At 40.4% G+C, this 17,487-nt stretch overlaps 1 protein-coding gene across 2 annotated transcripts in view; it reads left to right on the top strand.

The window, feature by feature from the left end:
• Window positions 1-304: 304 nt before the first annotated feature.
• PLCL2 (phospholipase C like 2) overlaps window positions 305-17,487 on the top strand; it is a 158,187-nt gene continuing 141,004 nt past the window's right edge. Inside the window, exon 1 of one of the 2 annotated variants that reach the window (XM_054595504.1) lies at window positions 305-687. In XM_054595504.1, coding sequence (XP_054451479.1) covers window positions 364-687 — 324 coding nt within the window. In that variant the 5' untranslated portion in view covers window positions 305-363. The remainder of the gene's footprint in view (window positions 688-17,487) is intronic. The other variant, XM_054595503.1, reaches the window with a different exon arrangement.

The following is a 17,487-nucleotide window of genomic DNA, read 5'->3' as shown; positions in this document are numbered from 1 at the left end:
GGCGCCCGCGGCGGCATGTGTGTCTGGGCGTGTTTTCCTTCCCCAGGTGCCCGGAGCCCGGGCTCCACCGCCGCTGGAGCTGACTTGTGTCTCTCTCCTCTCTCCCCTGCAGGAATCTTTCGACCATTCTGCCTCTGCCGCCACGAGTTTAACGGTGCTCGGGGAGAGCTCGAAACAAACATCATATCTAAATTTAAAAAAAAGAAGAAAGAAAGAAAAGAAAAGAAAAAGCGGAAGAAGCGGCTGAGGCAGCGGCTGGGAGGAGGCGAGGAGGAGGGGCCGCGCACGGCGGCCCGAGGCGGCGGCGGCGGGGACGCGGGGACGCGGGGACGCGGCTTTGTGCTGGCGGGTCGCGGGACGCCCATGGCGGAGTGCGGCCGGGGGGGCGCCGCTGGCGGGGCCCTGCCCACCTCCCCGGGCCCAGCCCTCGGCGCCAAGGGCGCCCTGAAAGCAGGGGAAGGCGGTGGCGGCGGGGGAGGTCGCCTCGGCCACGGGCGGGCGCGCTGTGACAGCGGCGGGGTTTCTAACGGAGACTGCAGCCTCGGCGTGTCCGGGGACGAAGCCCGGGCCAGCCCCTCCAGGGGACCCCATGGCGGGGTACTCGCGCCGACCCCCAGCCCAGCTGCCTGCCCCCTCATCCGGGAAAACAAGCCGGGCGGCCTGCCTCGCCGGAGCAGCATCATCAAGGTAGGTGGGAGAAGGGCGCTCATCGCCCACCCCCAGCCGCCCTTCGGGTCTGTTTCCCCAGGAGGGAAGTGGTGGAAGGAGAGGTTTGTAAGAGCAGCCCATGGCTAACGGGAACCACTGGTGCACGGGTGCTTGGGATGGTTGAGTGGGGATTGGATGCCAGTGGCATTTGGAAAGATTCTAGAGGTATTCCTCAATGTGTGGGGGGAACTGTGCTCAGACATTCCCAGTTGAACTTGAGGCTGTCACCTCTCCCGGGATTGGCCTGGAATTTTGGCCTGTACCTGGCTGGGCAGAGCATGTTCTTCTGTGGTAGCCTCGACTGGCAGCAGACTCCCAGTAAGGTTTCTGTTGTATGTTCAAGACAGTGATTATGTGAAAACATTTTCTTAAAAATCCCAGGGGGAGAACAGAGATTATTTAATAGATTTCTTCTGATCTGTATACAGTCGCGTTTTGCAAACGGTTATACTTCGAGGCTGCAAAGTCCCTGGACACTAAGTCACACTGAGACATGGAGTAGGTTTCTGAACGTAAATGCAAATTTCCGCTTTCTTAGGCTCAAAAGCACTAAGAGAGTACAGTTCTGCACGATTTAGTCTTTTTCTTGCTGCAGTAGGCTGGCCTTCAGTTCTGTTGGAAGTTCTTTTGGGCACTCTGCTTGGTCTTGATTATCTCTTGCATTGTGTTATTTAGCAGAAAAAGTCAGCGATTGTTTTGTGTGTTTTAAACTCAAGAAGTAACATTAGGAACTCCTGAGTTTGTGGTGGTTTCATTCTAATATTACATTTTGGTCTGCATGACCAAAAATTTCTCGTGACATGAAGTGGAAAAAAAAAAGTTGATGAGCTAAGAAGAACAGAGCTTTAGCAAGACGGGCTCATTCTGCTCAGATTTGGAGCAAATACCAAAATGTTGCTTTCTGAAAAGCAAGGGGTTACCAGGACAGTGAGCAGCCAAGCACACTGACCAGGCTGCACCTACCCTTCCTATAGCTGATCACTGGTGGGAAGGAGGACAGAATGGGCCACAGTGAAAAGAGTTGGCACTGGTGGTATTTGAAATTTAATTGGACCTACAGCAATGTCCTAAGTACAATGTTAAGTGTCTGATGCTGTTATCAACTAATATAGTAATCTAGTGAAATATACCACTGTGCTACTCAATGTAACAGGCAGTTGTGAAACTGCTTTTCGCTTTGTCATCTGTTTGCACAGTTTATGTCTGGGCAAGAGCACAGTTGAAAGGCTTAAAGCTCAAGTGTATTAATGTACCTGCAGCAGGTGTTTTGAGTTTAACTAAAAAAAGTAAAGTATATTTTTGCTGCATACCTAGCTTTTAGTGATTCATATATATATATATTTTTTTTACTCTGTAGCTTATATTTCCATGTAAGTTGCTTTCAACTGTGTGTGGTAATCAATCCTATTGACAGAGTTATGTGTCATATCTGTTTTTATTGGTGACCAGAGATTTGTGGTGATTTTGCACAGCGGTATTAATGAAATTTGAAATGAAAATTCCAGAGAAGATACCAACCTACTTTAACTCTTCACCCCATTTTTCTGGAGGGGTCTGTTTTTACATTTTAAAAAATTCAGATTTTTTTGGTGTCCATAGTGGGATTCACAGTGTAACTTACTTAATTACAACAGCATCTATTTTAGTTTTATGTTCTTGGGAAGATTAGGAAGGATGGTTTGCCCATATTTCTGATATGTAGAATTGAGAACTTGGTAGATGTCTTTTCTTCACTGAAGATTCTAGAAGAAGATGGGAAAATGATTAATTATACAGAAATCACTGGTTTCTGAATTGTTAAACTTTCAAAGATCTCTTTCTCATTTTTCTTCTTGCTAATGAAGACAGTTAGCTTCTTGTTCACAGTTGTTTTCCTAGGTACACATTGCCAGAAACACAGTAAGACCTCGTTATGCTTCCTGAGTGAATGGAGGAGTGATAAGGAAGTACATGTTTTCTCTTTTAAGTTCTCTTAATTTCTGAAATGGGTTAGTTTGGATTTACCAGTCTCATATCTTATTCATTGACTTGTACCTCCTAAGGTGACTCGATTGACTGCTTTTTCCTGCCAAGTTGATCAAGCCTGGATTACAGGAAAGGGTTGTTCTATAATTAAGTAGGTAACTAGTTGGTATGTTTCCCCTTGAATTGGTGCCTTGAGGAATCAAGATTTCAGAAAGTTAGTGTGGTATTTTCTAAAGACATAACAGCATCTGTCCTAATTGAATAAAGAGATCTTTTACTTCAACATCAAATTTCATACAGCAATGAATAATGCACAGACATTTTTGTCACATGAATGGCAAAAATTATCTTTCACTTTTGGTAAAAAAGAATAAAAAGCTTAGCAAAAGCCCATGTTAAAAAAACAACCGTGACATCCTTCCCAGGTTTTCTTATGTTCTTTGTGAATATAGGGGATGCACGCAATCTGGTGATGGAGTGGTAGAGGCGGAAGTAGATTAATGAGCACGATGATAATTGGGGGCGTGAGAAAATGGCAGGAGTAAATTCTGGCTAAGGAACAGAGACCAGAATTTACGGGATTGCATTAGCTGCAGTGTCAGGCTTGTGAGCGATGCCCATTTCCTAGCTTCCATCTTCATTATAGCCTTGACAGCCATCTCAGGTGGGAATCCCAAATCAAAAGAAATAACAACGTAAAAGTGATAAACAGTGTGCACAGGAAAGAGAGTATTGCTGAGGTGCAGAACATAGGCAGAAATATCCTGTGGTCTCATCTGAATGATATTCTTCATTTACAATCACTGTTTTTTGAATTCCATCTATTTTGGAAATAATGGCAGTGAGTAAGAAATAGTTGTTAAACTACATTCTGCTAAAGTGGGTGCACAGATCTATACTAAAAGAACTCTTTGGTTATGGTAACAATGTTGATGAAAATTCAGAATAAACAGCCTTGTAGAAACTTTTACAAATACTGTGAGAAGAGAAATAAATCATGGGACTTATCACCATACTTTTCTACTTTTCCTTGGCTTATTGAAAATGCTGTTATACTTTTTAGATTATTTACAAAGGCCTATTACTAGATTTTTAGGGAATGAGCCATTATGTTTCTCTTCTTAAGTGATCTAGTAAACGAAAACATCACTTTCATTTTCTCTTTTCATATTTCATTTCATCATATTATTCAGTACAATGCACACTTTATTTTGAAATTGTTTACTTAGTTTATTGTTCATACAGCATCCATTTTTTACAAATAGCTCAATCCTTTAACTTAGGAACTTGGCCTAAAAATATGAAGTAGCCTTTTAGACCTTAGATTTCAATTTTGAAAATAAATGAAGTTTATTTTCTTCATATAAAAGTGTCTATATATTTGGATGGTTTATTTTAATCAAAGCTAATTAAATATTTCAGATGATACTTTTAAAAATGCAATATAATTTGCATAAAGTAAAATTCACTTCTGTTGGTGAGTTCCATGAGACTTGACAAACATAAAGCCATGTTACCACCACCACAGTCAAGATATAGAATAGTTCCATCACTCAAAGAATTCCCCAGTCCCTTTGTAGTCTTCCCCTCTCCCCACCCCCAGACTATGACAACATTTGATCTTAGATCCTTTTTTAATAAGTAGGAAATATAGGTATTGCATTATTTTGGTATTTAAAAGTAGTAACTGCAGCCATCATTTACTAAACACTTACTACATGCAAAACACAGGAAAAGTGTTTAATGTAATTCTTTGATTTGGTTCCGTACCAATCATGTAGGCAGAATTCAGAGACGTTAACCACATGGCCAAGGTGCTAGAGCTGGTTGATGTACTCCACTTTGGTACAGCTGTACTCTGCTGCCCTCCAAATTGTGCTGGCTGTTTTAAATTTTCTATTTAATTAAGGTAGCGTTGGTAATCTGGAACACTGGATTTGATTTTCCCCTTTAAATGTAGGGGACATTGGAGGGGGAAAAAGAATCTCTATTTCTGCTGGCAGAAGAGTTTGACAGATAATATAATCAGGCAGCTGTTAGTCACCTGTTGTAGCTGCTTGACCAGAGCTGCCAGCTTCACTGGGACCAATGGTTTGACCTTATCAAGGTGGCAACCCTTGTTTTTCTTAATATCATTACTCTCATTATCATAGTGCTGTGTAGGAGAAATGCTTTTATTACCTTTTTGTCAATATATTTCCCTATGTCTTGATGCCGAGCATCCCAAAGTGGGGAATAAATAGGCTTTTTGGATTTATTACACATATTTAAACAAAATAATAAAAATGTGGCCATGAATATTATATTTTTCCCATGGTTTAAATAAACTAGACCCCTTGTAGGCAAAAGTTGAGCTGTATTTATCAGTTCTGCACAGATAAGAAGCACTCAAGTAACTATATTTTGAATTGGACCTTAAATATACTATCTGCATTTGACTTTAGCTATTTTTCTTTTGAACAGTTGGGAAAAGACAACTACATGCCCAAAAATCTTGTGGGCATAAATATTAAACAAACAGTAACATGATCACAAAGTGAATTTGTCTGGAGAGATAGGCAGCTGGGATCTTTTAGGTCAGGAAAATCTATTGGCCAGTCAGCAACTCTCCACTTCACTTTGAACTAATGCATTTTAGGTCACACGAGATAACTGCTGAAAGACCAAGGCAGAGTTGCTTCTCTCAGCCATTCAGTTTTCCAGCCTTCCTTCCAAACAGTTATGTTTGACTTGTATTGTTTTTTGTCAAATCTAAATACGCAACTGACAAGAAATTGTTTTTTTTTAATTGCTGATCTTGGCCACTCAGGCTATTTTCTTAGACTGCCCTCTCCCAGAATCTGTTCAGTTCCTTTTATAGTTCTGTGCTCTCCACAAGGGGTCTGAACTTGACTGGTCTTTTTTTCTTTTTCTTTTCTTCTTTTTTAATGCCTATTTTACCCATGCCTCACTATTGAACAAAATAGGGCAGTGTTATTTACAGCCTAAATGCAGATATAAATGAAATATGAACATTCGTATTTTCTCTTCAGACTTTATTTTATATATGTATGTCAAAAAAATAGATACTTTGTTCCTTATTAATGCTAACTGTTCACTGTCATTACTTACTCATCTGCCAGACTCCTGGATAAGCTTAGCTACCTTTTTGTTTTACATTAATAAGATTCTGTAGTTCAGGAGATATTCAATTATTTTTACCTGTGGGCAACAGTATCTGACACTGTGTTCCTACTGATAATAATTGTGAAGCAATGGGGTTGTACTTGGCATAAGAGTGTTAGTAGTGACTCAAACTCAAGTCAGAGTCCCCAGGGAGGTCTTAGCAGTACCTGCTTTCCTTGCATCAGAATAATTCCAGCCCTGGCCGGGTTGCTCAGTCGTTTGGAGTGTATACCAAAAGGTTGAGGGTTTGATATCTGGTTGGAGTGTATATGGGAGGCAACTGATCAATGTTTCTGTCTCACACTGATGTTTCTCTCTCTCTCTCTGTCTCTCTCTCTCTGACCTCCCCTCCACTCTCATCCCCCTCCTTTCTCTAAAATCAATAAACATATCCTCAGGTAAGGATTAAAAAATCCTATTAAAAAAAATTCCATAGCTTTAGGGTGCTCAAAATATATAATTATTTACACTGAACTTTAGCAATGATCATGCAAATGGTTCAGCCTGCTGGAAGGATACTTGGCACCTGCTTATTTCCAAGTGTCAGAGGAGGGCAGGTGGCTAGGTGCCCTGCTGGCTTCTAGTGTTTGGTCACATGGGAGGAATAATTAGGCAGAATGTATTCTAGCTAACAATTTCAGCTGGGCTGTACTCTGGGGCCTTATGCCACACGCAAGCCACATGTTGCATGTCTGGATTATTCAAGGGGCAGAATAGTGGTGGGAAAAATAGAGATTGCAGAGTTAGGTGCTTGGATCAGTTTGTGGCTCCCTCTCTTCCTTACTGTGTGGCCTTTGGCAAGATATCTATGTCTTGTGTCTAGTTGCCCCATCTCTACAACAGAGAGCATAAAATCCCCCCTCAGCATTTTGTGAGGATAAAATGAGATGATGTGAGTGAAATATTTAGAGCATTGTATGGCATATGGTAAACTCTCAATAAGCAGTACCTAGTATGTTTTTTTTTAAATTTTTAATTTCTCTAAATTAAAGTTTCTCCTGAGATGAGCAAACTCATTTAGCTCCATTCAAGTTGGAGATCACTAACATTGCTATGCCCGCTTCAGAAGTTTTGTCTTTTGAAATATGTAGAAAGTGTTCAGAAAAATTTCTCAGGCATATTCTAAAGATGCTTTCAATAATTATTTGTCTTGATGCCTTTCTAAATCTGAAGCCTCAGATAACTATGCAGATATCTAAATAGCCTCAGCTAAATGGTCCGAGGGTGTTGAACATCAGTTTCTTTGAGTCAAGTACCTGTATGTCTTGATTTGCCCAGGCAGTCCAGATTTACATCTTTCTCCTGATAAAATTATTAATAGTGTCTTCTTTCACTCTCAGAGGCATCCTGGTTTGGATGATAAATAATATGGCCACCCTACTTATCTGCTTTTTACAAACTCTTTGTTACAGCCTAAGTGGGAGCCCCATGAGACTGCTTTCTCTACCTAAACTTAGCCTTGGCTTTAATACCTCCCTTTTCTCAGCTTGGAATGCTTTCCTCCTCTCTGTCACCTTCAGGGTCTTCCTCAGTTCACCGCCTCTCCAGGGAATTATTTCCTTCTCTGCCTTCCAACCACCACTGTGCCTGTACCTCTGTACAGCCCCGTTTCCTCCTGCCTCATAGGTAACTTATCTTACTCACCTTCAGTTTGGGCACACACCTAGTTTAATGTCTTGTAGAAAGCAGGTATTTAAGTATATATTTGTTGAATAAATGTGCGATGGATGAGTAAGTGGACATAAATGATACAAATTATCTGAGGAGTTTGATGAAGATGTTATTTAGAATTAACTTTCACCAGCTTTGTTTGGAATATAAAACTCAATAGGCTGTGTATGTCAAAGAAGAAATTTATTTCACATACGTAATTTTGGAAACAAGGAAGCAGAAGGAAATACATTCATTTAAAGTTGGATTCAGGAATTTGGTTGGTCTCAGAAGTGTCTTGCAAGATGTTAATATAAATGACCCTTTGGCGCCCCTGAAATAAGAGTAGACCTTTAAAAATTTCTTTTGATTTATGTTCTATCAAGTTTAAAAAGCATGGTGAGAGAGCTTTACTGTTTGTTAAAGCATTTAATCTATTTTCTCGTGTTCAGTTTCCTTAAGGGATTATAGTTTTTGCTTGGTTTTTTGTTTATTTTTAAGGGACTGAATTACTTAACCTTTTATTGTCATTAACACTGGATTGTCAAAAGATATTCATTGGAAGTACTTTAGAATTAATAATAAAAAGAATAAAAAAGGAATATAGGTGGAGTTGTAGAAGTAGGATCTTTAATCCCTAAGCACATTCTGACATATGATGGTAGAAATCCTACATTTTATTGCAGCGCAAGGATTGGGTTTGGAAGTGTTACTAAGAAATGCTTTGTATGCATCATCTCACCCAAGTCTGACCACAACCTCTAAGGAGACACTATCATTCCCTTTTTACAGACAAGGAAACCCACTCTTCAAGGTGTGGGTTTTTCAAGCAGGTCACAGAGCTTGTACGAGGCAGAGCGCACATTGAGACTAAGTTTGGCTGACTTGAAAGCCACACTTTGAACGGCTCCATCACTCTTTTTCTATTTCATCTTCCGAAATTATCTTTGACTTTTTTTTCCTACTTGCCCAAGCCATTCTGGCTTCTTGATCCTAGCGGTTTCTACCAGTCTTAAAATAGATGACTGATTTTTAATTAGGAAAGTTTGGCCTTTTGGGGCTGAATCTTGGGATGAAGCCAACATGTACCTAATCAGCCAAAATCCATAGCCATAGTCCGGTCCACCATTTCTCTCTGGTCCGCAAACCAGAGTTTTGTCCTTTTCTTCTCCACTCTCATTTGATTGATTTGAAAAAATTTTGGGAGGAGGGTCATTTTCCATTTTTGTTTCTTTTTTAAACAAAAACTTGTTTTATAGTTACATACTTTTTAGGTTCCTAGAAGCTAAAGCAGATAATAATGAATAACAATTTGTTTTTAGGTGAGCTTTTTCTTAAAATATCCATCCTTATTATTGTTTTGGAATTGTCAAGTAATTATAACATTACAAAATATGTTAATACTTACAACACATTATTGTGAAATTAGAATTCATGTATCTTCTTGGAGTATGCTAAGTATACTGATTTGGAAATAGCAGATATTAACAACACCCCAGAAACTAAGCAGCTGGATTTAAAATTGATTAATATGTAGATTCTGGGATTTTTAGAACTGAAAGAGATCATGTAAAATTCTTTTGTAATTAGATGTACACAGGCCATACTGATTAGTCCATTTAGCTCCTAGCTATGGTTGAGTTCCTTTATTTGCATGTTAGCGAAACAGAGTTGAAAAAAATAGTTATGTAATACTGCAGTATGTGAGTATTAATAGAACAAGATGTGGTCTCCCAAACAACTATATTTGAGAATTTGTTTTTTGCTATAGCTGGCTGTGTGTGTATATATGCTATCCTTGTGCATTCATATACTCTGAAGACTCTGTCTATAAATAGTACAGATTAAGAGCAAATCAAATAATGGAGTGGTAGGGTGTCAGGAGTCCTGTCTTGCGAAAGACTGATGGGTAGCAGGTGTCTGCTGTCTAAATTGAAAATGCCCAGGAAGGGGTAGGCTGTTTTTTTTGTTTGTTTGTTTTGTGTTTTTCTTTCTTTCTTTCTTTTTTGTTTTTATGAGCATTGCTGATGAAGCCTGTGTTGCTCTTGACCAATTAATGTGGCCACAGAGGGATAAGTGACCTTGTTTGCAGATACCATTAGAATCACAAGCTGTATGACTCTCTCCACATGGTTTCCTGATACCTTTTATTTTCCATCTTCCTTCTAAGCTCTGATGTCCCGTGGGCATAACAGATGTAATTTTTCAGACAGTTAATATGGTTTAATGTTTATTCTTGAAGGAAATACAGTAAGTTGCTTAGATTTTTCTTTCTGTCAATCCATGCTAATAGATAGTATTAAATACCAGTAGAATTATTCAGATGGTTTTATATTGAAACTAATAGAATTCCTGATGTAATATCAGTTTTAAGGATGTGTTTACCTTTGGAACTTTTGAAAGAGATCTGTATGTTTCTTCAAAGCTTTCTCTGGTTTATATGTATTCCCATGAATGTTTTTATATATTAAAATAATATGAGAATTGTTACATCATAAGATATGCATATATTGAGCTGTCTGTAGTAAATATTATCATGTGATTTTTCTAACTGGTTAAACCAATTTACACACTTCCACCTGGTTACATGAGTTTAGTTGCTGTAATGCTTACTAATATTTGGTATTGTTTTTTCAATCATAACCATTTCATTTGTGATGGTTATGTAATGGTACCTTCCTGTGGCTTTTGGTTTGCATTGCCCCTATGGCTAAAGATGTTGAGCACCTTTTCATATGTTTTCTTGGTCATTTGGATAGTCTTCTTTGTAAAAATGTCTGTTTGAGTCTTTTGTCCATTTAAAAAATTGGGTTTTTATATATTTTAAGTTGATTTGTAGGACTTATTTACACTTTCTGGTATGTCTTTTGTGTTATATATATAATTTAAGAGATATTTATATACATTAAATGGCATCTTTTAATGAAAGACAGTTCTTAATTTTAGTGAAATCCAATTATCAGCATTTTTTATGGTTATTATTTTTGTGTCCTGTTTAAAATATCTTTGTTTAGCTTAAGACCATGAAAGATAATCACTTATAGAACTTTTTTCTCCACATTTAGATCTACAATCTATCTGGAAATTATTTTGTGTATGGTGTGAGGTAGGGGTCAAGATTTTCTTTTCATATATATCAAATTAATTAATTCAGCACAGTTTATTTGGAAACATTATTTCCCCACCACTGCACTGCATTGGCCCCTTGTTACTCTATATGTGTGGATCTGTTTTTCTGGAGTCTATATTGTTACATCAGTTTATTTATCTATCCTTGTGCCACATTGTCTTTCTTACTAGGTATAATATCCAACAGATAATCGTCCCTTTGTGTATTAAAAGATATGTACGAGAGTGCTTATGGCAGCATTAACTGTAATAGCCCCAAGCTGGAAACAACCAAATGCCCATAACTGTTACATGTACCCCTCTAGTCTCTCATGCATAATGTTGAGGGAAAGAAACCAGCCACAAAAAAATGCATACTATATGATTTCATTTATATAAAGTTCAATAACAGGGAAACTAATGGAAACTTTCACAAACATGTGAAACAGCTTTCTGCTGCCCTGGAGCACCTGAGCCACAGTGAGACATGATCGAGCCTTGAGCTGAGTGATCGTGTGGAGAGCGGGGCAGCCGACTGGAGGAGCGTGCAGACAGTGTCTTTCCTGGACTGTACTGAGAACACTTAGGCACTGGGCCTGCGTGGGATGTGACACAGTGGCGAAGGGTGTGTTGGTCGTAGGAGTCACCATACACTGTTGGCGTGATTCCTGGGAGTTTTTATGATTTGTTTTGCTGTAGTTTTCAGGGTTTTAATTCATACAGGTACACTCCAAGCGTTTAATATTGAAAAGTGTGCTGCTCATAGAAAACTTAAGAGAACCACTCATTTGTGGAGCACCTGTTCTCTGCATGACAGTTTTCTAGATAGCACCTTTTGATCTCAAAAGCAGTCAAAAGCAGAAACAAGTTGTCCAGGTCTGTAGACAAAAGGAAGCGTTATTTGATTACTGCTGAATAGCAATCTACCTGAGATCCCAGGAGGTCAGCATAGTGTTTTGGCTCTACTGAACACTCACTTTGTCCTATCTAAAAATTGTTTCAGGTGGGGGAAAACACCCAATCTTCAAATGGGTCATATGAGTAGACACTGGAATTGCCTGGGATTGAAAACATACTGATGTACAGATCCACTCCAGTCCAGTTAAATCAGAATTTCTGAGGATTTCCTAACCTTAAGCAATTTTAAGGTGTAGCCAGCATTGAAAACAGCCTAGAAACCTTTGTCGTGTTGAATCCTTGCCCGTTCAGCTCTGTGAGATAACAGACAACAAGCAGCTCCAGAATCCGCCAGGTGACAGTTGGTGACTCTGTGGCTGGTGGGTGCTGTAGGGGGTTGGGTTAATCCTTCAACTGCCTCAGTGGAGCTTTTCCTTCAAGGCTTAACCGAGCTGCCCTTTTTCTGAGAGGACATAAAATAACAATGAAAAGGAAAATTTTCTTAGTCAAATTTGGAGAAACAGATTTTATGTGTGAAAATGATAGTCTGCTCTGTGTATTAATCATTGTGCTATAAGGATGTATTTTTGATCCAGAGAAAGGAATATGTTGCGCTGGTTATCACGAAGGCCCTGGGTTGGTCATTTGGAGCCAGGATCCATAATACCTAGATGAATCATCGCTGTGCAGCCACTATTTCCTGGTCCATCTTTTGGCTCTTTTCTATCCCCACACAGAAAAGACATCTGTGCATTCCTGACATCATACATCATGGAGGAAGAACTTTCCCAGGAGGAATGTAATTTAGAAAGAACTAATTTTACTGAGGCATGAGCACTCTTTCTAGAAAGAGGTGATTGCACATTTCAAACTATGCTGAATCGAGTCCTCACATTTCCTTTAACCACCTCATCTGTGCTCAGGTGGCGACGTGTAGCAAAAATGCTATTTACTCATAGAAGATTATAAATCAACATTTGCCAGACATGTATCTATTTGTACAGGAGGGAGAGATCCAATGTTGTATCAGTGTACCACGTTATGGTGGGCTGACCGTCTGGGTTGGTACGCCATGACCTTTGGGTGGATATCTACTTTCTGAATGCTGTCTAGCACTTTCCTCTTGCCACACAGGCACTTGTGGTCAGAAGGAATGACCATTGAATTCCCAAAGCATCTATAAAAATATTTTATTGGCTGCAAAGCAGTAACATGAAAATATCAGTGTTGTTTATTTCCAGCCTTAGTTACTTGGTGTGTACTCTGTTAGTTGCCCTGTTAGCACATCATCGATGTTCACGTTTATTGTTTTAGGTCAATTATTTCTTCTCTTTCAAATTCACATGGCCAGGGCGGGCGGGGGGGGGGGGGAATCTTCCAGCAGAGAATCCCATGTCCACTGATCCTAGGCAGATGCTGAGGAAGAGACATGGTCTGGTGGGAAGACTACGTCCTTGGAGACTCCAGTCTGTAGAGGCTGGAGGCATATTGACAGTTTGTCAGCAGAAAAGTGTTCTTAAGCCTCCCTGATTGTGATAGAGACCCATATATTAATACATATATCTTTAATAGGTAGTTTAATTAATTTATTTGCCAATGTGAGGCATGGTGGAAATGAATGGTAACAATTTTTGGGGAAGAAATTTCTACAATCTTTTCATGACCATTTAGTACGCAGGGATATTGACCAAACAAAGAATCAGAGAGGAGTCCTTTTCTACGGCACCATTAGTCAGATCTTCTTACCCATCATCCTTGTTAGGGAGGAAAGTATTGTGGAAAAATATTTTTAAATAGTTAAATAGCCCTTTGTCCCAGAGAATAGCCGCCATCTATGAATGTTCTCCTGAGGGGCCTGGAAGCAAGGCAGTGAAACTAGATGGGAGAAGTAGGACACACAGTGCTCCGCTGGACACCTTACTGAGAAGTAGACGGGAAGAGTGCTCTCTGTGGCAGTGCCCTGACCTTGGGGCATTTATCCTGCTGCCCTCCTCGTTACTGGTTGTGAGGTAAAACAAGGGGGAAGATGGCTTAGAAAGTGTCCCCAAAGAAACAAGGCAGCAAAAAGCTCCTGTTCTCAGATAGAATTTAGCAACTCTCAGGCCTACCATTCCTAGGAACACCACGGGGCATTAGGTCCATAAATTATGCTCCAAAAGAGCTCTTTCAATCTTTTCCACACTGAGCTATTGATAGGAAATGATATAATTGTACAGCTGAGTTTGAGGAGATTGCTTGTGGCCAGAGGCCTCACCCAGCTATGGTGAGGGCAGAGATGGAAGAGGGGGGATTGCAGAAGTCAGTGTCTTGGTCAGTCTGTAATCCACTTGTGCACACAGTGGTGTTCCGGGGCACACTGGGCACACTGACGAGGAGGCTGTGCTTTTAAGGTGGTGCAGAGCAGAGGTGTGAGGAAAGGTACAGTTGGCTTTGGAGTGCCCTTCGTCTCTTGCTGTTGGGGTGACCCTCCACAAAACAACTCCAATGGCAAATTCACTTGAGTGAGGGATTGAAGCTTGGCTCTGAGACATGCCATGGAGCTACCTTCACTGTGCAAACAACAGCACACAGGTCAGCCTTGCTTATGGATGTGAGAACTGAACAGACTGGGCCATCTCCAGAGTGAGATGTTCCAGCACTACATTCACCGAGGGCGATTTCATATGTGGAGAGGACTGTTGATATAGCCTTAGGCTATTCTGCAGTGTCTGAACAGAGCAGACCAGTGGGGTCATGTTTAAAACCAACAACAAAAGAGCCCCGAGCAGACAGGGCGGCTGACTTCCTTGAGCTTCTCTGCAGAGGTTCAAACCCGCGGTGTGGACTCCAGTTCCAGCAGTCAGGGAGCTGGCAGGTGGGGACTGGAAGCTGCAAGTCAAGAGTTTTAGGCTCTGACTTAGGGTTTGTGCCTCTGTTTTTATTTATCAGCATTGTGAACTGGTGAGTTGGCATGATTGTTTTCATTACTACCAGGATAGAGCGAATGAGGTCTTAATCTCAACCTTTTGAAATGCTCTCTTATGAGATAGCATCAACTGTGATACTGAAGCAGATAACTTTCATTTTTCTCCGGGACCAACGTGGAAATTCAGAGAAGAATTCAGGAAGTCTCTTAAAGCAATAGTAATTTACATATAAGTTAATTGTGTATTTTGAATGTTTTTCAGTGGACTTGAAAAGATAGTAACATTTTTACTGGTGAAATTACCTTTCACTTTTTTTCTCGTAGAGTATCCCATTGAAGGCAGAAGGTCTGAACTTTATGTCTAGCTTGTATTTTGACTTGTAAGAATATCAGTTGAAATCTTTTATATCTCACTGTATTCTCTATAAATTGAAATAAAGCTATATGTTGATCTATCTACTCATTTTATTAGGATAATGATCCTAATGTTTTCAAAGGAGTTTAAGGCTGCTAAAGCAAGATGTTATGAAAACATAAAATGGTAGTAACAATTCTCAGAACCAAAACAAAAACAAAAACAAAACTCCTGTAAAAGTTCCTTTGTATACTAATCACACATCATATTTGCATAGTTCTTTAATCTCTACAAGGGACTTCTAACAACTTGTAAGTTGTTAACAAGCTTACTTTCACAACTGTCTTGTGTGCTCCCCCCCCCTCCGCCCCCATTAGAGGTGAAAGAGTTGAGGCCCATGTGTACAGAATTACACACGGTCAAACAAAATGTTAGCCTCGTGGAGCTTTGGACCCAGGTCTCCTGACCTGTAGTCCAGTCCTCTCATCAGTCTCCCTGCTACTCGGGTATCTTCACACATTTTGTACGTGTAAATTGGGAAGGTGGCGCTTCATTCCTTACCCACTTAATTAACGAGACACAAAAATAGAAACCCGGTATCATCAAAAGGTAATCTCGAATTGTGTGGTTGGCTGAGAAACCCGAGTTATTTTTCTGCTGTGAAAGTAACTGAGGTGTAATGCCTTGAGCATTTTGTCTCTGGCTCACTATTACTTAGAAAAGTTACCTGCTTCGCTGCTTATTCTGATAAGGCAGACCATCTGTATATCCTTGAAGCTAAAAAAAATTATATTTTTGCACTAAAATTATTTCACAAGTCAGACATATTTGTCATTCCAAGAAAGCAACAGTATTGCTCCCTACCATTCTGGAGGCCACCTGTTTCTTTCAAGGTGCTGCTCCTGGAAGAGAAAGACCCTTCAGAGTGCAGGGGAAGTCCTTTTCTCACGGCCGTGTAACCCAAGTGAAGCTGGTGCTGATGAGGACAGGGTCACAGCCTGTCCTCCTCTGAGACCGGGAGCTTTGCAGAGAGGAAGGACTCTACTCTCTGGTCCTGGTCTGCATCCCTGACTGGATGGACAGTGCCCCCACAAATGAGTAAGTCTTGGCAAGGAAACCTGTGGCTGTCCATCCTGTCACCTCCTGCAAACCATCCTTAGATTTATCTCTTGCTTCGTAGGGAAACCTCTCAGCCTTTGCCGTGAGGCCTGTTCCCGAGTCAGCTCTCCCTCTCTTCCCCATGGTCCCTGTGCTCCAGATCCCATTCTTCCCACCCCACCCCCCTCCCTCCCCACAGGTCTCTTTAATTTCTCCTTCTGTGCATATGTCTCCCCTTTCATCACATAAGCATGCCCAGGTTCTTACAAAACAAGAAAGATAGCAGTAACCTTCCTTCCTCCCTCTTCAGCTCTCTCTTCAGCTGTATCTGGAGAGTGGCTGTGATCTCTTGCTCCGTTTTCTTTCCATCCATTTCCTCCTCCACCTTCCCCCACCAGTGAAAGTCATCAGGGCTCACTGTGCCCTTCCAGTTAATAGGCCTCCTTCCCTACTGCCAGGCCTCATCTTGGGCAGCTTTTTCACAGCCATAGCTGCAGTTAAACTAGATATTCACTGAGGTGTCTCAAATGGATGTCTCTAGCTCAGATTTGCCCTCTGAGCCCGAGAAACAGCTGTCTAACTCAGCATTCCTCTAGCATGTCACCGCACATCCCACGGCAGCGTGTTCAAATCCAGCCTTCCCCTTCTTCTCCTGCTCCCACCCTCCATCTGGTCCTTTTCTGGAGCTGTTTAGTTTGGCACACAACACCACCATCCATTCTGCTTTCTTTATGGTCAAAGAATCAGTCTGAATGAAAGGGAGAGTGTTTTTTTAGAGGAGTTGGGAAGCTAAGGAAATTATTGCAAGCTCTTCTTTCATAAGAAAAATGCTTGCACTTAAATTTTTTTTTTTTTTAAGAAATGGTCAGTTTTGATATATGTTGCTATTAAAATTAAGTAAGTGCATGATTTCTATAGCAAGAACGTGGGCTGAATTGACTTAAAATGATTTAACTCTTAAGTATAACTTTCTCTGTAATTTTCTGTCTAAAATGGTTTACAGGGAATCATACAAGTAACTAGGTACTCATATGCCTCTACCCTCAACCTCCATTAATCTTTGAGAGTCTCTTATCATTATTTGCCATGCTTTGGTTCAGTTAACATTGCAAAGCAAAATTTAATTAGTACCTGGCTCAGAAACATTTGCTTCTTACAGGGATAGTGTTATAAGTTAGGAACAGACATATTTGTGAGCCAGAGAGGGACAATTTTTAAACATTTTGAAAAGAGGTATCTACATGAAGAATTTCTTTCTTTTAAGGTTTCAGTTTGACGTCTAATTATCTTTGGACTAGGACAGTAGTTCTTACTCTAGGATCTGTGATTTATAATACTTTTCTCATTGATTTCTTTCCTGTTCCTTTGAAATGTTTCTGTGAAAAAAAATTTTTTGTATGCCAAAGATATTACTAAGCTGTTTTGCTACAGGTGAGTATCAGGTAGGATGGAATGATAGTATGCATGGTCTGGAAGTCACCTTTGGAGTGACCTTCACGTCATGGAATTATTGTCGTTCCCCTTTGACAGGCACTAAAGCAGGCCTTTTCTGTTACATGATCATGGACATCCAGCCCTTCCCATATTGGAAAATGCTAAAGACGGCAAGTATGTTGGAGCTCCAGCTCTTTACTTT

This window comes from Pteronotus mesoamericanus, unplaced genomic scaffold, assembly GCF_021234165.1.
Source record: "Pteronotus mesoamericanus isolate MK-2021 breed Mesoamerican mustached bat unplaced genomic scaffold, CSHL_Meso_final scaffold_54, whole genome shotgun sequence".
Classification (NCBI taxonomy): Eukaryota; Metazoa; Chordata; class Mammalia; order Chiroptera; family Mormoopidae; genus Pteronotus; species Pteronotus mesoamericanus.
Note: the sequence above shows the minus strand (reverse complement) of the source record. Positions and strands in the feature narration are given on the sequence as shown.